The sequence below is a fragment of the Amphiura filiformis genome, chromosome 1 (assembly GCF_039555335.1).
Source record: "Amphiura filiformis chromosome 1, Afil_fr2py, whole genome shotgun sequence".
NCBI classification, from domain to species: domain Eukaryota; kingdom Metazoa; phylum Echinodermata; class Ophiuroidea; order Amphilepidida; family Amphiuridae; genus Amphiura; species Amphiura filiformis.
The window spans coordinates 89,743,306-89,765,411 of NC_092628.1; the positions used below are offsets into that span (position 1 = coordinate 89,743,306).

The 22,106-nt window shown below is 36.9% G+C and overlaps 1 protein-coding gene across 1 annotated transcript; it reads left to right on the top strand.

The window, feature by feature from the left end:
- Positions 1 to 57: 57 nt before the first annotated feature.
- Positions 58 to 21,274, top strand: LOC140156891 (uncharacterized). The gene is made up of 13 exons (XM_072179912.1): positions 58 to 290; positions 6,353 to 6,781; positions 7,572 to 7,697; positions 8,497 to 8,688; positions 9,322 to 9,464; positions 10,086 to 10,263; positions 10,970 to 11,141; positions 11,543 to 11,716; positions 12,307 to 12,403; positions 13,720 to 13,890; positions 15,099 to 15,291; positions 16,973 to 17,854; positions 20,070 to 21,274. Exons 1-13 carry the CDS (start codon positions 269 to 271, stop codon positions 20,372 to 20,374), a joined length of 3,084 nt encoding a protein of 1,027 aa, XP_072036013.1. The 5' UTR covers positions 58 to 268; the 3' UTR covers positions 20,375 to 21,274.
- The last annotated feature ends 832 nt before the right edge of the window (positions 21,275 to 22,106 follow it).

The window sequence follows — 22,106 nt, forward strand, 5'->3', positions numbered from 1 at the left end:
AAAGATATGAAAGTACAAAATAACGGGTGAGCATTCTTTGTTCTCGATAGGCACTGTGCAAAAGTTGCAAGTTTTGTGGCAGAGATGGATATGTTTACATGGACAACTTTTTGGGCAGGAAGTTGCAACGTTGTCTCTAGATAAACTTTAAAATATCACAATTAACTGGCCAGAGTTCCGTTGTCGTGAAGCAAGATGTCGAAGTACATGAAGTGAATAATGCTGAAATTCTCTAATGGTCTTTACTTGAATTTTGTCTTCCACAAAAATGGGATCTTTATTTCAAAACGGTAAGCTTAAAATTTTTTTTGTAACTATTCAATTCATGCATGTACATGTAAATTGATTCTTTAAAAGATTGGCATGAATCAAAGTTAATTCTCATAAAATTAAAAAAATCTAAACAGCAGATACTTATACTTGATAAGAAACAATTTGATTCTTGATAAACTGAAACTGAAACTTATCAAGAATCAAATTGTTTCTTATCAATGGATCATGATGATCAACACCAAATGATTCCTACAAAATGGTTCCTGGATAAAGTTGGCGTTTAATAATACAGCTAAGTCTGGATATGCATATTCTCTCGGTCGGGCTGACGTCGCAAAGGGGAAATAGCCTTGTAAAACCAGTGTACGCATGTGCAGAGCATGTGCAGTTTCCCTTTCTCGAGCTGGTTACTATGGCTATGCGCGCGCTTGTGCAAAGGGGACGAAGGGGACAATGTTCCCGGATGTCCGACCGAGTGAATGCCGACTCAACCAAGAAGAAGAAGAAGAAATTGCAAGAATCAAGACTTGTAAGTTGTACTTGCACTTGTGGCCAAATTGATTCCTGCTTCTACGATGTATGTGATTTTTGACTTTAACGAATACTTTGCAATGCTTCCAAGGTTGAAGTCAAACATGAAGGGTTTTGAGGGCGTTTAGGTTGCTTATTCTTCTTGTTGTTCTTTAGGTGATCTGTTGTGTCTTGAATGTAGATGTTATTGGCATGTTATTGTTAATTACCGTAATTGTTCATGGAATCAGGCAATACATTCCACTCATGAATTGTTCTTGGGAAAAACAAGTCTTAACAGTTTTTCTTGGCTCTTGGTCTGTAATAGGCTTGACTATTATGAGTGGGGCAGACAACCGGTGTAAGAAACTTTTGCGCCAGGATGGTAACCTGACCTGCGTTTTTTTAATGTGTAGCATTACATGCCTGTCGGCGCATTTAAAGAGTGTCCCATTGTAGTATTTATGCCAAGTTATTAGATCAAGAAAAAGATACATCTTCAGTGCACTGATGGAAATTATTTAAATGTTGCAAAAAGATATAAATGTTATGGTAATGTAAAAATGATATAAACGCTTCAGGGACTTTTTAGGTGCAGTCAGTGCAATTACTAGTCCTTATGTACATTATGGTCCAAAAATGGTCTCATAAGTATGTTTACTTTCTTTACAGGTGGCGCTAGATGTAGGCGCATAACCTTTTCATGATAAGATCCTCCACTTTCTTGAATTTCTTCACTGTGGCCGCATCATCCGAAAGTGATGGACGTACACTTCTTGGCGCATCTGTGAGGGACATGTGGCCAGTTTGGAAATTCCTTTTACAAAAAGCAACAGTGCCATATGATGAGCAATCATCACCGTAGATAGCTTTCATTTCATCATAGATTTTCTGAGCATTGTAGGCCTAACCCTTCAAATGCAGGAACTTAATCACGCCATGCGTGCCTCAATTTTCACCATTTTACAGGTTATGCGCCTACTGCCCATCTAGCGCCACCTGTAAAAAAAGTAAACATACTTATGAGTAGGACTGGGCTTTACGGGGGCCAAACTGCCTTTTTTTGGAATTTCCATTAGGGCTTAGTTTTTTTGCCTTCCACTGAACCTATCTCAACATGAAATGAAAAAAATTTTGGCCTGAGGTCCAAGAAAAAAGTGTGCAGCGCCCTCTTGTGTTACCATCCTTATATGTGAGAAGAGTGGATTTACATACAAAATCCTTCAAATTACTGCTTTTCTTGCATGTTGGTTTGTGTTTGGTGTCTAAACATAATGTAAATGAGCTAACAGTATCTAATTCTGAAGGTTACAAGAAAATTGAACTTTGCGTTTTCTTAAAAATTGACTTTTTTGGTCAAATTTAAGCATGAGGGCGCTTTTCAAGATTTGTCGCAAATTTTCTTCTGCTCACTGTTTTTAAGTATACAGCTGTAAAGAAGATCACCAGATCAAAATGCTCAAGAAATTTGAGCAATTTATCACAATTAATTTGGCTGTAGTACTCGTTTTGAATTCGCCTCACTTGCTCCTATTCAAATGCATAGGGGTCAACGAACTTTTCCTGTGTACTATTCAATGGTGGTATCCAAATTAGCGTTCTAATTAGCATTGCGGGCAAACCACTTCTGATGAAATTCTCAAATTTGTTGAGCGGGTCAAACTTGAGGTTGCCTCCATCATTGTAACTTAAAAATAGCGTTAGTGACAAAACCTGTGCAAAATCCCAGACAAACAAGAACCTAGACCTATGACTTTGGTTCGCGTAGTGATGCCGACACTCATGGCAGGAAAGAGTGGGCAATACGGGAAGCTCATTGCCGGGAAATTTTTGGTCTTGGACCAAAAAAATAAAGAAATACATAAGGGAAATATGTCATACTGGAGGGAAATTTAGAAAATTGGAGGGAAATTTTGGATTGCTTGCAGGGAAAAAAACATTTTTTCAGCCTCTGCCGACACTGCTTAGCTACGACTTTAACCGGACGCGTCGACGCAAGCAAGCAGATATGTTCGCGTCTACGGAACATGTCGCATTTGACGCGAGCGATAATCACGCAAATGAGCGCGTCTTTCTCTCCAGACATGAACGCTTATTTCTCCGCGTCCGACCACCCGACCAAAATCACCTTGGATACGGGGCTTCACCTCCCGCTGTGGTAAGGGATGGGCAGTAATAGGTCTAGGTGGTATGTCTATGTGCAAAATCTTGAAAAGCGCCCTCACGCTGAATTTTGACCTTAAATGTAAATTTTCAAGAAAACGCAATGTCCAATTTTCATGCAACTTTCAAAAGAATACTTTTTGACCTCATTTGCATGTGTCTGGACACCAAAATCAGAACAAAATTCTGAAAAGGGGTTAATTTGAAGGATTTTGCACTCTGATCCACTCCTTCCTTAAATATAAGGATAGTGACATAAGAGGGCGCTGCACACTTTTTTCTTGGACCCCAGACCAAAAATTTGGTCATTTCATGCTGAGATAGGTCAAATAGAATACAAAAAAACTCAGCCCTAAGCAAAACAAGAGATGACCCATTTTATGCCCACTCCTATTATGAGACCATTTTTGGACCATAATGTAGAGAAGGACCAGTAATTGCACTGACAAAATTTCATCGATATAGCTCCTTCGCTTCTTGGTGATGTCAAAAACTTTTGGATACCCCCTCGTACAATGTATACCTCATTTCTTAACATGTATAATGAACCACTTGTCTTGAATCACTACCATCTACAGTATAAAAATAAATTTTGTTTTAGGATGCCAACATTACTTACACTCATCAGCTTTCATACATCCATTTACACACAAAAATCCTGCAGGAAAAAATTGGCCTTACACTCCCAGGTATATCCATCTCGTTCAGTCATCAGCTCACATACTCCCCAACTAAAAAGAAACATGCATCCAACTCCTATACAAAATAATCTTTTTAAAATCAATACACAGGCAAACAAAAGAGACAATACAGAAAATGCAAGATGCACCAATCACAGTGAGGAGAAGCAGTGAAGTGAATCAAGAGTGAATACAAAAGTAAAACAGGTGTTAAACAAAAAGATGAAATTGAAAGACACTGAAAGGTAAAAGGTCAGAAAGTTTCAGACAAAGACAGAGGGCAGCAGAACAAATCAGTAGAAGTAAAAGCAGAGGGTGATGGCACATCCAACATGAAAAAAAATACATTTTTATAAAATTAATCAAATTATCTATTTGAGACAGTATGGATTCCTTGCTCCTATAATATATAACTTTGCTACCAGTGTGTAGTTATTTTTTGAGAAAAATGCAAAACTAGTCACAAAATTTATCAGGGGGTGTAGTACTACCTTAAAGTCTGGATAATGATGACATTCCCATAAAAAAAAATGAAATTTTGGAATTCTTAATTGGACTTTCAAATCCTTGAAAGTACTTAATAAAAAGAGGTTTATTTAATCAATAAATTTAACAGTTGAACTATGATAATCCCTATTTAATCCTGTTAAGGCAGGAAACTAATTGACCCAACACATAGCAATTTGGCAAAAATATCAAGGTATCATCAGGGCCGTTCCTAGCGATTTTGCCGCCCTAGGCAAAGCCTCTCCCTGCCGCGGCATGCCACCCCACCAAAGCATACCAAAAAGTGTTAAGGAGGATCACCCCCTTGAAAACTCATCAGTTTTGACCTATCCGCCCTCATTTTTTCTTGTTTTTTCTTTATCCATTCCTGTTTTTTCTTTTTTCGTCTTTTTTTGGCGCCCCTCTGCGTTTGCCGCCCTAGGTGACCGCCTTACATTGTACCTGGCTTAATGGTCGGAATGGCCCTGGGTATCATTTACAGAATTATCCATATTTTGAAAAGTATTGATGCTATTTATATGATTTTGGTGTCGTTTTTAGCTTATTGTCTAGTGCTTACATCTATGATCTTTTTAATCAAATCATGAAATGTCAAAAATGCGACTTGTTTCTGGTTTTGTCAGAGCGGGTCGCATACATTGTATGTCCCATTGTTTTATTATACATGTACTCCTTGTGTTTACAAACCATCACTTAAGTTTTTCTTGATGTGGGTGCTCTTGATGTTTACCAGTATTATCTTGGTTTGAGTCTACTGCTGACTACTTACCAGCTCCATCTATATCATGATGAACCATATTTTGGTGTATTTTATCCGAGACCTTTGGTCAATGAAATGCCTGTACCGTATTCATTCCAATAAGCGCCCAGGGCTCTTAACAAAGTCATTTTGGGTGGGTGCTTATTTTATACCTGGTTTCCGTAATTTTTTCGTAAGGGGCGTTTATTAGAGACAATTTTACATATGTTATAAAGGGCTCTGAGATGTTTTAATAGCTTTTCTGATGCAGAAAATGTATTGCAAGTTTACACAGGATTGTAGCCCTCCAGCTATTTCACTGTATCGATGTCTCTCTGTCACTTCAACATTAATGGTATCCTTTAGCAAATTGAAAATACCCTAGGTGGGCGCTTATTGGGGCATGGGCGCTTATTGGAATGAATACGGTAATTGTGTTTTAAACATGAAGGATTTGCAATAGATTAGCAAATGAAAAGCCTGTAATTTACATGTAAATCATACCAATGCCATTGTGTTAATTTGCTGCAATAAATCAAACCTATCGATGCCTTGATATTAGAACAATCAGTTTAATGTGACATGTAAAATGATATAGTAATTCTATACTGATGTTGATGGGATGAAAGTGACTGTTAGGGGATAAATCAACATTTTGATGACATCCTAGATAAATGGAAGTTCTTTCATTAGGGGAGAGGGGGTCACAAAGTGTGATTACATTTGTAAAATACTTAGTTAAAATATCGGTCAAGTTTTTGTTTTTCAATATTTCACACTTATGTCACAGGGAGGGAGGGTGGGGTCACTGTCAGCCTCCCAATAAAAGCACTTTTGTTTATGGGACATCATCAAACTTTTGGTTTGTTTCCTTATCAGATGTGTGAAAAGCAATAAACTAATCTTTTAGTTTTGACCAGATAATTCAATTACTTTGATAGTCAATCTGGTATAATTATTCTGATATCACTTTGGAAACGTGGCAATTAGTAACATGTCATGTAGATGAAATAAAGTTGAACCCGTGGAGCAGTGGTGTAATAGACAGATATAATTACACTGCATTGATTGTAGAACAGCGCTGAGCAGGATTGCTTCCATTGTGAGAAGTCTTTGTTTCATTGTTGTGGCTACATCATCAGCTGCTCTCCATTGGAGATGGCTAGCAACTAGCAATGGATTTGGTTCAAGAGCAATTTTCCATGCTAACATTTGGTACTGTACTCTTCTGATATTTTAAACAATCATTTTATCACACCAGTTATCGATCTTTGTGCTTGTTACTTTCATTTTTTAATTTGTTTCATGTACCATGATGCCTTGCATATCTACTACCTGTATCCAATATTGCTTTTTAAAAATAGATACACACTGAAAATAAATTTATATTTAAGGCTTACAAGCTGAACGACATGTACTGAACAAGAAGTTCTGATAATGTATGTAATTTGAAAGTAAATAATTTTATTATCTTTCACAGGACGTGTCCGACTAAATATCGGCGGCCCAAAGTATCAGCGTCTGGAAAACACAGATCCATGGGTAGGACTAGATGATGATGAAGATGATGAACTCCTTACAAACAACCCAGCATATAGGGACAAGGATGATGGAGACTTTGAAGAACTTACCATTGATGTGGGAAATGATGATGAAAGATTCTTATATGATAGGCGTATGTTAGAAAGACAAGGGTCACCTTTGTATAAAACTTTAACTGCTAAACAACAAGCTTCATGTCAGCGCAATCAGCGGCGCTGGTTTTGTTCTCTGGTTGCGGTTTTTCTATGTATCTCAGTAGTGTGCCTTATATATTTTTTACTACCATGTTCATCAGAGTCATCATTAGGGTCAACTAATAGTACAATTCTAGAGACGTCAAGGGACTTTGCAATCAATGTAACAGGAGGTGAGTAGTCCTTCATGTGAAATCAGATTTGCCATGTTATTCTATAGGCTTGACATATGTTAGACTTTATTTAGTTGCCTATATATACCATTTTTCACCCTGATGTGGCAGTGATGTCAACACGTTGAGGCAGCTGTTTTTCGCCTGCATCTATGCGGCTTCTTCAAGCGTGTAAATGTGACGCGTATGCCAGCACTTTTTTGAGCAAATGTGTCACTGCCACATCAGGGTGACAAATAGAATGGGATTGAAAGCTCAGGCCATTAATCAAATAAGAAAGAATATGGGAAAAAAGGTGCAAAAGAAATCTTGCCTAATGCATGGCTTTGTAAAATAGAGAGATTTGGGTTTGATTTGAGGGTTAGGATTAGGGAACAAGATTAACATTAGCAGAGGGATTGTGAGACTATAGTAAAAATTTCATTTGAATAAACACGGTTGCCAACAGCTGTACACAATCTGGCTGTGATTGTATTGCAAAATGCAACGCGAACATACTTCCGTGGATACTAAAAAAATGCAAAATACTGCAACAATCACATGTGTCGTTGGCATGGTTTGATTCACAAGTATCAATGCTGTTGGCAGCTGTAGTTTCTGCTATATAGTATAGTATTGAGATTTTCATAAATTAGGGTAAGATTTTATAATCATTAAGATACGTTAGTCATTTGAAGCTTCCAAGTTTCACCATGAATTGCACATTGCTGCTTGAATTGACATATTTGAGTCCATATGTCCTCTTTATTATAAGTTTACTTAAATTTGAACATAAAATGTTGTCTTTCAGGAACAGAGACCACAATCCGTCTATTTGATGTGAACAATGATGGCATAGAAGACGTCATTTTTGGTTACTCAAGGGCTTTTGAGAAACTGGATGAAGAGGGCAGGAAAGCATTCTGTGAATATATAAGTGAGTATATGCTAGAAATACATCCTTACACCAAATGAGAAATTGAAATAAACACCCTGATGGCCTGATGGATGGAGGGTTATTAATCTGAAGCACATCATATGCGATCAAGCTATATGAGTCTGATATCAATCAAAATCAAATTTCAGTTTTCAATTTCATGGCATGAGCCATTCTCAGAGCTCTATTTAGCTGAAAACCCCCATCAAAATTAGACTCGGCCATTTTAGTGTTGCTCAGAACAATAAATTTCAAAGGAAGTTGAATACTAATACTATTGGCTATATCTCATAATCAATATTCCAGACATGCGACTCATTGACTTGATCACATCACAAATGTGTTAGTTAAACATGGTGGGGGTGCGTACGTGTTGGCCGACAAACGAGGACACACACAAGATTTTTTTCACCCTAAACTGTGGACCTACTTCCAACCGAGGACTGTCCTCGGTCTCAAACTGCTGAAAAAGACCTCAAATGCATGCTAGATGCTTTAAACACTATTTGCCTGAAACCGAGGACCACACGTGTAAAAACTACCGTCGGCAGGGTGATGGCTAAAATTCCGTTTTGTTTTTAGTCCACGGTTAGGCGATGAAAACATCATACACACATCCTCGGTTAGATAGCAAAACACAATGTCCACGTTTGGAGGCAAACACAGACAGGGGTGTGTGTGTGCATGTATGTAATGGGTGCTTGTACATGTATGCAAATCTGTTTCAAATAATATTGCTACTACAAATGTATACATGTACTATGTTTTGAATTCAAGTCCTGTATTCCGTTTCATATAGACATGGCAGAACCCTGTTTAGGAGCTGTCAGAGCAGTAGATGGTAGAGATGGTACATTGCTATGGGAACACAACCTGGAATGTGAAGTATTTGCCATTCAATGTGGTCAACTTGATGTGAATGAAGATGGCATGGATGATTGTCTTGTAGCAGGTCGCTTGGGAGTACTACAAGCTGTAGATAGTACTGATGGTAAGAAATGAATAGCACAGTCTGTCTTTGTTTATCCATTATCACATTGCTTAGTCATCCTGTTCGATAATATTTTCAAAGGAAAATATGTTGTCACAGCCAAATCAGACCTCATTTTTGTGCTTTGAATTATTTGAAGACCATTTTGTTGTTGCTGCTCTCAGTAATATTTAGTGGTTCATTTCAACAGTTAACTTTTAGCATTTCAGACAATTGTATGGGAAATAACATGTAATCCTGTGCAGATCTGGAACTTCCACATACCAGCCAATCCAGGGACCCATCATCAATGAGATTTTTTTTTCATAATCATCAAGTAGTAAAACAATACTTTTCTTCAGGAATTGCAAAGAACTATTAATGTTAATGTTACTAACAATAACAACATGGAGACTGGAATGCAAGGCAACATGCACTTGTTACAGTGTATAGCGCTCTTTATTAGAAATAGGGCCACATCTGAAATCAAAATTGGTTTTGTAGTATGTTTGATAAGAAACCTGCCTTATCAATTTTCTTGACCGATCAAATATATAAGATTATATCACCAATTGGATTATATCACCATTTTCAATTCCTCTTTACCCCAGTTACCTTGGAAGAAATATTTTATTTTTATTTCATGTGATACAGGTACAATACTGTGGTCTGCTGATCCCACAATGACTAACGACAGCTGGAATTACTACCAACCTCAAGTGGTACCAGACTTGGATGGTGATGGTGTATATGATGTAGTTGCTACTCATGGTGGTAATGGAGATTATCATTCTGATGTGAGTAACCCCCTCTTGTAAAAATAAAACCTTCAAGTTGTACCAGATTTGGATATCTGTGGTGTCTAGAATTTCAGACCACATACTAATGTTTTGTTTCATATTGCACTTATTATTAGCTTTGAAGTTAGTTTCAACAACTCTTCCTATATCTTTGTACAAGAGCCAATGTTGTTAATCGGTGATGAATCCACACTTTCACAGTAGCGTATACTCGAACACATGCTAACGGAAGCATACATTTGTTGTGCATGAGTATGTCAAATTTGTCATCCCTGGAACTTGTGTGTGTATACATGATTACACATGTTGAATTCATTATTTTGGAGGAAGCTGCTAAACTTTTCCATTTTATTCTGTAGTTTTTTTGCTGATATCAACAGAGAAATCATCAATCTTCTTGTAATGTTAAGTGTCAACTGGCATTCCTCTTGAAATAATCATGTGAATTAAACAATCTTAACTTAACTTGTTAACCTGTTATTGTGAAGTAAACCACACAGACAATGCGGACCAATGATAAACAGTGGAACATAGCATGTTTTTAATTGATCATCATATCTATATTTTTGTAATCAATAAAAGCAAAAGGTTAGCATTTTTATATTTTCCTTTATACAGGAGACCGACAGAGATGCTAACAGATTGTTATTGCTGTCTGGTAAAACTGGCAAATCATTGGGAAAAAAGTATCTAGAAACACCAGACCAAAAAGAGACCTACTCTGCAGTTACTCTATATGAGAAGGATGATGGGGCAGTATATGTGTTGTTTGGAACAGGTGGAGAAACAGTGCAAGGTATGATGGGTAAAAGAAACAGGAAGGTCATGTTTGGGAATGATGCTGTTAGGCCTAGAAAAATCCTTGGCTTTATGTCAGCATTAATAACAGTTGCTTCTGACTTTATTGTAATGATTTTGATTATAATCAATAATTATTGACAAATTAGAGAACTCTTCCTGGCCTACAGAATGACCATCCTGATTGTTTTATTCCTGATTTTAATGTAAGGGTAGAGAAAGGGAAAGTCAGGGAGGGAGAATGACTGTGTTCGTAAACACTGGTAAACAAGGACGTATGTGACAGCTGTGCATAGCAGCAGGCCCACATGAACCGCTAACCTCCACGGTTCCTAGTCAGTGTTACTAGATCAGAATGGATAGTAAAGACTTAAAATCCATGACAAGGTGAATAAAACTCAATTGTGTGTTCACAGGTGAATAGTGAGAACTCCAAGTGGTGTATCACTGTCCATATTTGCTGGCTTTTACATGTATGTGTGTGGGGGTGTTTAGTACTGGTGTGGGGGAGGGGGGGTGTGTGCATGTATGTGTTCAACCTCCCATCTTTTTGTCCATCTGTCCCAGGTTGAGTCTTCATGTGCATAAGGTGACAGTGTGTGTCTCAGTTGTACATGTATGTAAGCAAATTTTCAGTTTTGATAATGGTGGTTGTCCTATACAGCATGTTAACATCTGACTTGTGCATGTGTTTATATCTCTAGGTTCATTGTGGGTAATTTCTCTATTGGACTTGTTTTGCCATGTTATGGACTATGGCCATGAATGTAATCAGGCTCCAGATGCTATAAATAAAGTACCAGCCTTCCAGCATGCACATTATGATGATTGGGGTAAACCACTGCAAGCAGAGACTAGTGCTAGAGAAATTCTAAGGTATTGTAGTATTTTCACTTTCCTTCTCTCTCACTCTCTCCAGTCCTCTGTATCTCTCTCTCTCTCATTGTCTCTCTGTTCAATTTGGGCAGTCAAAAATGTAGCAATGCATTGCTTGTTGCTTTGCATTAATACTGCAGATGACAATTAACATATTCAAAATGTCACAAAATACATTTTTACGTTGTCCATTCATAATTATTATTTTGAACTTTTTTCAACTCACAAAAGTGACATCGTTTTTACACTGTCTCTGAAAACGAGAGTAACCGCAGAGCATGTGTGCGATTTGCTGATCAAAATATAAATTCAGCTTTCACTTTGAAGGTGTGATAGCAGCAAGGATGTTAGAGGCAGAATCTGTTTTCTTCATTAATTCTCTGATTGTGTTTTACTTGAAGGTGTGATAGCAACAAGGGCATCATGGTGCCAACTGTTCTAGCTGATATGAACCAAGATGGCACTATGGACTTGATTGTGTCAGTCTTCAATGGTACTATTGCTGTATTAGATGGACACGATTTCAGCATCATGTGGACAACAGAAGAGAGATATGCAGAATATGAAACTTACTCGTAAGCAATATTTAAATAGTTGATGTATTCCTGGTAGCACAATAGATTGATTGATTTGGGAACATACTTTGGGTGTGTAAATTAAGACCTTAAGGTAAGATGTGGATATGTATGCATGCTTAGATGATGTCACAGGCTATTGTGTCACTATTGATAGACCTATGTATATACACAGGCGGAATACATCAACTGCTCTATGTGTATGATAACCTCATCCACATCTGTATCCACTCACTTCCTGAAGGTGAAAGTGGTAAACTGTGTCTCTGGTGTATGTGTGTGTAAAAATTTTAAAATGTAGACTTTGATCAAATCATATCAACTTAGATTCCATTTATAAAGTGGAAAATTCTCCTATGTAGTAGGCTGCAGAAAAGTTCCATTGTCCTTTCGGTGCCAAAATAATAATGGTTGGTAGGTCGGTAAAAGTTTGGGTCAGTATTCTTTTGTACAGTAAAAACTTTTTTTTGACATTTTCAAAATGTATGTAAATTGTGAAAGTATAATGGAAACTTTTTTAGGCTTACTACAAAACAAATGAAACACCTACCTGTTCACTTTTGTTTATCTTGTTGCTTGGTTTCCCACAGAACTCCAGCCCCAGGATACTTTAATTCTGACAATATTCCTGATGTGATGATAAGGCTCAGCCATGGCAACTGGACTGGACATTACGATTTCACTTTGGTAAGAAAATGAGTCTCTGTTTTTATTTTATCACATATTTATTGGCCTCAGCTTTTGTTTGATCAAAGGCAAAGTATATTACTTTACTTTTGACAAAGATTTTGCTAGGATCAAAAGCTCAAGCCAGTGAGGTCACTAACTAAGTTTAACTACAGCCTTTTGCTGTGTAGTTAACTGTTTAACTGCTTTGGATAAGCAGTTTCTAACAGCTTGTTTTTAACTTTAAAACAATAATACATATTATAATAATATATCTTTTTTGGCCAATATAAAAATCAAATCAACTACACAAGTACAGAAATCATAGGAGGCAATTTAAGACTTCTACGCTACTCAAATTTCACTCACCGGAGCGCTTTCACCGGGTCAACCGGCGTCTTCAGCGGATGTTATTGCTCTGAAGATTTGTTGTTGCTAGTGATGTTATTGGAACACCTCCGATGATGTCACAGATGAGAGGAGATAAGACATGTGAAGGAGGTGCTACACGAGAGTGGCTACAAAGACTGGACATTGTTCAGGGTGCGTCCTAAACCAAAAGAACACAATAAGGACAGCGACGAAGATAGCTGCAAGAAGGGCATTTTTGTCACCTTGCCGTACGTGGAAGGCCTTTCGGAACGGTTACGCAGGGCTTTTAATTCTGCTGGTGTCAGCACATCCTTCAAACCGTAGAATAACCTACGTAGGTCCCTTGTTTCCCCAAAGGACAAAACTGAACAAGAAAAACAATCTGGAATTGTGTATAGCATCCCTTGCAATGACTGCCTATACATTGGTGAATCTGGACGTAACCTTGAAAAGGGGCTAAGATAACTTAAATCCAAAGCGTCCAGTTCCAAGTCAGCAATTAAGGAACATATTGACAGGAGCAAAGGGCACCAGATTGACTGGGAAAACGTAAAAGTGTTAGAGAGGGAGTCTAACGACTTCCCTCGTAGGGTCTTGGAAGCCATCCATATCAGAACTAAAAGACCCAGACTGAACCGTCAACCGTGACAAAGGGTTAGACATCGACCCTGTTTGGGACAACCTCCTGACCCCGGAACGAAGGGGGGGGGGGGCGCCACCACATCTCAAGTTTGATGTTATCTACATCTGTGACATCATCGGAGGTGTTCCAATAACATCACTAGCAACAACAAATCTTCAGAGCAATAACATTCACTAAAGACGCCGGTTGACCCGGTGAAAGCGCTCTGGTGAGTAGTTTGAAATTTGAGTAGTGTAGAAGTCTTAAATTGCTTCCTATTTACGTTTACCGCTACATATAAATATACATCATTATACAGAAATCATGTTTATCTCTCCTGCAGGTGTTTATTTTGGATGGTAGAAATGGCCAGATGTTGTGGAGTTCACAAAGCCATAGTAAAGAAGCTGTCATGTCATCACCATTGTCAATAAAAGGACAAGATAACAAAGATGCTTTCCTATTCTGGATGCAAGGCAGAAACAATGATGCTGGGGATAGAAAGCTTAACGCGGTATGTGTCAACACTTAAGCTTACTTTAATTGAATTAGTGTATTAGACCACATCAGATGTAAGATTGCTTAGAACAGTGCTGTTGATGTAGGGATGATTCCACCAATAATCTTATTGGCAAAAACCTTGGATTTGATTTTCTGTTCTCTTCATGATTGCATCTTAATAGCAGGCCCAAATGTGGCTAAGACAACTATGCTGCCCAGCTATCAGGGTACAATGTCTTGCTTTGTATTTATTTTATTTATTTTATTTTATCTTTTTTAACCAGGGAAGCCCCTTCAGTATCTGTAACTGATCTCCAAGAGGGTCCTGAGTAACAATTAACAGCATACAATTTAATTATAACAGAAGGTTACATAATTGTAAAAGCAATGCATGAAAGCAAAGGTTACATAAATACTGTATTTAAATTGAAAATCAGTATTTGTTTTTAAACTACAATATGTAGTTTTTGCTGTTTAATTTTATATTTTGTTATCTTTCCCTGAAGAAGAGCAGTTTATCTGCTTGAAACGTTGGTTGGTTTTTTTTGCCTGTTTGTTTTTTTTATCTGCTTATGTACACAGTGATTTTCATCACTTCCAATATTGTTTTCCTGACACTTCTGTGGGCTCTGGTATTGGCAATTTTTGGCCATCGAACTTTGCCTGCATTTCTATGCCTACATTTGTTGTTTTTTGTCCCCCTCTGCATACCGTCTAGTCTGTATTTGACCACATCAAATTGGTGAACCTTTCTCTTTTTCTTTCCATTTGTTTGTATATTCAAGGTACCCTTTTGTATCATTTATTGAACCTTGATGTGTTTTGTGTCCTCGTCCGTTGGATACACCATTACCCACCTTTTCATGTGAATTAGACAATATTTAGCTTGTTTTCTTTATGTTCATGGTTGAGAGGGATTCAATCATGTTTCTGCGTTGTTCATCACCGTTTAACAACTCACATCTGGCGTGTCTGCGTGGTAAACCATGCAGACTACGCGGAAGCATCGTTGTTAAACAGTGATGAACAATGGTGAAACATGATTGAATCCCTAACAAATTTACACATATTTAGGCCTTGAATTTGACTGCAGTAATGAGAAATGTATGCAGGGTGAGGCTGTCAATCAGGTCATTCTCCTTTAAGTATACTCTGTATAATTAAATATTTTCAATGTTTTTACTTAAGCTTAAATTTCTCTTTCACACATTCACTTTGCAGCACCATCAGCATATAACAACACAACCTACAGATGGCAAACATGACAGACTTCGTAGGCATGGTGGTGAAACCATGAATATCAACTGTGAAGATTATACTAAACAGTTTGAAGCGGAATTGTTTCTCATGAATAGAGACATAGCACAAAATCCGCTTCGGATTGAATTGATAGAGCCTCCCAAAGTCTACTTAGGTAAGTGTTTATTTCATCAGAGGGAACATTTTATGTACCCACAAGAGAACTAGTGTAATACCATTGTCATTGAACTTACTGGTCTTTCTAATAATTTGGCCATCATAAAACATACACAGTGTAAGATGCAGTCTACCTGCCTGATAATAATGTCATCCAGAAGCAAGATTGGCCAGTTCTGGAAAGGTACCTTACGTGTGTGTGTTTATGTCCGCAAAGCTGCACACACATAAGTGTTCCACGAATGACACATATTAGTTGAATTATCAGTAGTATTATAACCCAGAATAAAAAATCTGGATGACAAGGTAACCACTAATATAAGGAATTATGCTAATGACATGATGTATATGATCATCATTGAGTTTGAGTTTGGTACAGGGACAAAGCCAAGTGTATATTCTACACAAGTATTCCAAATAATTTGACCAAATACCATGAACAGTCTGTGCTTATTTTGAGGAAAAGTTGCCATTCCATTATCTCAACAAGTGAAACATTACAGCCTGTTTGTGGTGGACAGTCACAAATATATTATAGTTGCAGGGTATTCTTCAAAACACTCAAGTATCTAGCCTTTCTTTATGGATACCAATGTGTATTAGATACTTTGGTTGAAATTGCATGTGTGCAAATACAAAGTTGCATAATGTATTTGTACATTATATTTGAATTTGAATTTTGTATAAAAGTGGTTGTTGAAGGCACAAACAGAGGAAGAGGCTTAGGCATCATACACTGGAACATGGAAACATTCAAACATGTACTTAAACCTCCGCTATCAATCACTTCTAGGTCTGTAGCTACAAGTTGGACAATTTAATTTTCTCTTTTCTGCACAGTAATATGAGTTTTCAGGTATACAATTCTTGTACCTCAATGTTACGAAACAAAGTGACGGCTTTAAATTATAAAATAACTTCTAGCTCACTATATTGAGGGAAATTGAAGAAGGAAGTAAGCACTGTGTAATAAAGAGATACAGCCTTACTACTTCCTAATTATATAGATTATATTGATGTGAAACTGAACAAGGAAGTTTTTCTCACATAAATCCATTATATTGCTTGTAATGAAATGATATGTTATGGCAGGCTTAAGGTTTTGAAGTGAGAGTGTAATTTGACCTTGTCTGGTACAAGTGGAGCTTCATGAAGCACTACTTATGTTTGATTAAAAACAAATTATAATCCACTGTTAAATTATGTGGCTAAATACTGCCAGCAACATTTAAAGAAAAAAGATTTCAGTCTTAATATTTACATGGTCTATATAAAAAAATTCTAGTTGTCTATATTTTGATTGACAAATTAGGGACACGGTGCAGATGAGGGTGCCAATTGACCCATCCTCCATTGGTTTCTAACACCATCAGAGAGACTTATTCATGTAAACTGTCATTACTACAAAACATCCCAGGCTATACTTCAGAGAATGACATCAGTGCATGCTCCAGTGTGCATAGTATTAAAACATATGCGTTGAAACAAAGAACTGGTGTGTTTACATGTGTGATCAAAGGTGGTGTGTATGTACACATGCAAATTAACTCCTACAAAGAACTGATGTCTCTCTTCTCTGAAGGAAGCCAAATGGAAAAAACTTGTCTGTCTATCATTAATGAAATAATTCTTCACAACATGTTCAGCTGAATGAAACACTTTTGTTTTTGTTTTTTTAGATACTCAGAAAGAGCAATCCACCATATTTAGTCCTGAGAATTCACCACTAAGAAGAAAAAGAAACCATGAATCTTCTAGCAATTCATCCCAGGCACTTGAACTTCCAGAAAGCCCATCACCTATATCAAAAGTGCTAACATCCCCAAAGATGCCAACAAACCAACGATCAACAGCAAGTCAACAAACTCAAACACAGACCATGTCACCAAAGCCAAGCAGTAATACTGATAAAGATCTTGATGCTGACGTGCCCTTAGCAGTTACTGAGAAGCCCAATGAAGATTCTAATGCTGGCACGCCTGTACCAGTTACTGAGAAGCCTGATGAAGATTCTAATGCTGGCATGCCTATACCAGTTACTGAGAAGTCTGATGAAGATTCTGAAGCTGACATGCCCTTAGCAGTTACTGAGAGGCCTTCTTCAACCACATTTGCTACTACTCTTAAAACATCAACAACTGCTCAATCAGGAACAACTTTTCATTGGGCAAATAAACCATTTGATGGTTATCCTTATGCAGGTACAGACATTACAAGCCCTTCTGGTTTTGACAGTGGTTTGAAATTGACATCACCGAAACCACAAACTACGCCACATGTTGATCATGAATTCCCAGCTTATTTTGGTAACCCATTTGATGATGATGATGATGATGATGAGAATGGTTTGAGACCTACATCACCAAAACCACAAACCACACCATCTTATGATGCCTTTTATGATGGATATGATAACTTTGGTCATAATCAGGGACATCATTTTGAAGATGATCTTCCAGGCGACTTCATTGATATGCCTCCTCCAGATGAAGCGGATAATCATCCAGAGGAGAATGCGAGTCCTCCGTGTTTTCTGGAATTTTCATGGATACGATCAACAGGTTAGATGTGTATATGAATGTGTCTTTTAGTGGAAGTAGGTTTTGGGCAAGAGTGCAGAATGTTACCCCAAGATTCTAGGGTCCAGATGGTAATAATAAGGTTAGGATTGATTGGAATTGGAAGTTCCTCATTTTTGTGACGTGAGATGTAACTAGTGAGTCTGGTCATTGAGGTCAATGAAATTACAGAAAATGTTCTGGGATCCAAATTTAATTGTAACAATTAAGGTTAAATACAATTGATTTTCAAGGCTTGATTCCAGAGGGGCGTAAGTTAATAATGGAAACAGCCATGCAGAAAAGAATGAACTCACGCGTATACAATAGTGTATCAATCTGAACTAGGGCCACGGACAAACCGCGGCTCGGGAGTCATCCTATATGTTGCAGGGATAGGGAAGGGGCGATCATGATAGGACCATATGGGCTGATGGGGGGTGTGATTGTGGGCAGCCGTTTTCGGCAATTTTCCTTTGGATTTTCTAAATTTTCAATTTTTAAAATTATCCTGGATGTTATCTGTCGTGAAATAAATCAATGCTTCTATAGGCTATAATAGGCCTAGTATGCCTATTTATACCCTGATTATGCAATATATAGGCCTACAACGATAACTAAAACAACAGTAACAAAACCAACAACCAATATTTTGTTAATCTAATTTGTAAAAATATATTCATAGGCCGCGCCTATTAGACTAGTATAGCCTAAAAATTCCTGAATCATATAATGAAAAAAAACGGGCAAAAACAATCAATCGCTGCAGTCAGAAAGAAAGAAACGAACAAGAAAAAAGAAAAAATTGAGAGAAAAATAAAATAAAATAGATGGAATGGACCACATAGGGACTCGAACACGTACCAAAGTTTTCCAGCTCAAAACTATTGTATTATATAGTCAAACGTGATTCCAGCGCGCTAACCGATTGAGCTACTGAGTGATCTGTGAAATCGATTGATCTCAAACTGACTATTATGGAATAGTGCATACCAGGCTCTTATGATAAACAATCTCATCACCGCTGTAAATGTCGGAGGTATCGATGGCGAAAAACCTTGATTTTTGCAAAAGTAGCTTAAATTTGGAGTGAAATTCAAATGGTAAAGGAATCGACATACTTTTGAGAAATAATGTAGGCAGTTAGAAATCAAAATTAATGTTCCACAATCCAGATATCGATAATGTAACATAACAGTGTTTTGTGGTACAAGATTCTCGAAAATTGTTCCCAAAAACGGGCTAATAAAATTTAATCGGTACTGTTTTTGGTTCTTCCCCATGGCAACATTATTTCTTTGGTCGATTTGTAGTACAATACAAAAAAGGAGAAAACAATCACTCGGCGTAGTTTTATACGGAGCGAATATTTGAAAAAAACTGCATGGAACATGTTTTTGATCTTGTGAACATGGTGCATAAAAATGATTTAAACGAAGGATTTTCAAACGGATTCTAAAAATTTGTATAAGCAAACAAAAATAATGTTAAGATACATCCATGCACCAACATTTGACTCACTGCGATATTTGATTGCTGAGAAAAACGCGGTTTTAGAGAACAACTTTATACGTCTTTTATACGTTTTTTATACGTTTCTTCGTGTAACCTTAAAGGCTTATTCAGTGATCCAGCAAAACAAATTCGCTAAAATGAAAGTCATTAAAATTGTCATTAGTTATTTTGAATTGAAAAATTTGGCAAAAAACAAGGAAAACAGCAGTATTGACAAGTTGAAGTCCCATTCAAATACAAGTAGTGAATTTCTCTACCTATGTAGAGAAATTATAGATTCATGTAAAATGTCTTATTTTATCCTTAAAATAGACAGCTTTTGGTTATACCACTGGTTGGCTATGTTAGCACATCTATAACCATGCCAAAATTTGAATTTTGATGATTTTTACAATCAATGAGCAAATCACTGCAAGCCTGCAGCAGTGGGTGTAATGGCTGAATGAGACAATTCACTGTCAAAGTCACGTAATGATCGGATTAACTACCATAGCAATAGGTACCAAAATTTTCATTATGTCATGCAGACGATATAATCAAAAATTGTTTGTACCTATTGCTATGGTAGTTAATCCGATCATTACGTGACTTTGACAGCGAATTCTTGACTTGTGTTTGTATGTCAACATTGAATCCAATGAGGCTAATTGCTGATACATTGTACATAATTCTATCATAAATTTGAAATCATTTCTTGTTACAGGAACCATAGGAGACTTAGACAATGACGGTGTGCTGGATATTATATATATCATGACTTTCATAGCTCCATCGGAGGGTAATAATGGACACATGGGCATAAATAAGGCCTACTCCACATTGGTCAAGAAGAGTTTCAACAATGCCAATCAAGATTATGTCAGGCTGGATCCTAAGAAAACATACTGTGATGCCAGTGTCAAAGGTCAACCACTGAAGGATGGGAAAGAAGATTTTGATTTCAAAATGGACGGGGAGTCAAAATGGATGGGATACTGCGGAACAGATGGAGACTGTCACTATGAGTGATGGTATCATAGGAGACTGTCACTATGAGTGATGGTATTATTGGAGACTTCACTATGAGTGATGGTATTATTGGAGACTGTCACTATATATGAGTGATGGTGTCATTGGTTTCGTCTAAAAATGAACACTTTGGAATCCAGGGTGTCCAAATAGAGCACAGGGTACACATTTAAAGAGAAAAAATTAGAAAATTGAGTGAGAATTTATGCCAGAAATGTTGATATTTGGAATATACAGTGGCAACTCGTTAACACAAACCCTCTTAACATGAAATTCCTGATAACAAGAAGTATGTTTTACATTCCCAAGCATACATTTCACATGATATTAGAGCTGGATAACACAAACTCCTGATAACAAGAAGTATGTTTTACATTCCCAAGCATACATTTCACATGATATTAGAGCTGGATAACACAAACTCCTGATAACAAGAAGTAAAATTTGAATTCCTCACAACTTGTTGGTAATGAGTTTCCACTGTAATTGGTGGGAATGGGTTGATTCTTATTGAATTTGCTGCTGTGAGAATTGGGTTAGCTTTCTGGAACTGAACCTGTGAAACAGGTCCAAGTAATGTTCAAATACATTTCAAACTTCTACATGTACAAGAAACTAGATTTTTGTTAATCTGGGGAAAAGGTTTTTCTGGATTTTCAGAAATTAGGGTCGGTATTCTTTTTTCCCATTTTTCGAAATTAGAGTTGGTCGATTGAGGCCAAACAAAAACTGTTTTACTTAGTGAGAAGATGACAATGAGATGGATGAAGGCGAGGTATAGTCAATGTGGTGACTCATAACTAAGCTGCTTTAGACAATCATGAATATAATTATATATAAAAGGTTAAACTTAATTTAAAAGATTGTAAAAAAAGGTTAAACTTAATTTAAAAGATTGTATTTTTATATGCAAGACAGAAATCAAATGTATTATATTGTTTAAATATATGCAATTCAGTAAGTTCAGTTAGAGCATTTGTCTATAGCAACTTGAACTTAAAGATCTATGTAATTCCATGTGCCTTTATGGGATATATGCACAAAAATACCTGTTTATTTTATCATGTCTCACAATTTACTGTCAGTTAATATTTTCACTTGTAAGACTAAATAGCTATATCTAATGGATTTCATGTCAAATCATTTAGGGTATATCCATTTTGTATTTTTGTAATTCAAAACTTTTGGTGCTGTTTTTTGAATTGGGAGTATTTCAATCATCTATTTAAAATCCTACTTCACTATGAAATTATGTATCATTTTATTTTCTAAAGAGACAACTCCGATCTTGCTATGATTATCTTCATCTTGACTATATATTACTTGAGTATTAGCTGTTGATGGAACTTTCAGAGTTTCTGCATCTCAAGAGTGGAATAAGCCACCTGTGTATAATAGACAATCTTCATCTACATTGTACAAATGTGTTCAAAAAAGCTCTTAAAACATTTGTTCCCTTAACCTGTTTCTATTTCTATTGTATTTTGTACTTAAAAATGCACCTTCATATGTAGTTCTAAGTGGTAATATTAAGGTTATTATTTTGTAAGCGCTCTGAGCCTTTTGGAAATGGCACAAATGTTGTTGCACATCGCCTTGTTGCACAGTCGCCTTTGGCGATGTGCATTGTTTTTTGACAATTTCTTCTTTCTTTCTGTCAATTTGCTTCTTCTCGCACACGCAACATTGTACAGTAACGCCACTTGCACACATGCATTGTTGTTATTTTGCC

Coding starts and splice junctions, on each gene's coding strand:
- LOC140156891 (XM_072179912.1), top strand. CDS start 269: ATGGGATCTTTATTTCAAAACG. Junction 7,698..8,496: donor AGCATTCTGTGAATATATAA/GTGAGTATATGC, acceptor CGTTTCATATAG/ACATGGCAGAACCCTGTTTA. Junction 13,891..15,098: donor GGGATAGAAAGCTTAACGCG/GTATGTGTCAAC, acceptor TTCACTTTGCAG/CACCATCAGCATATAACAAC.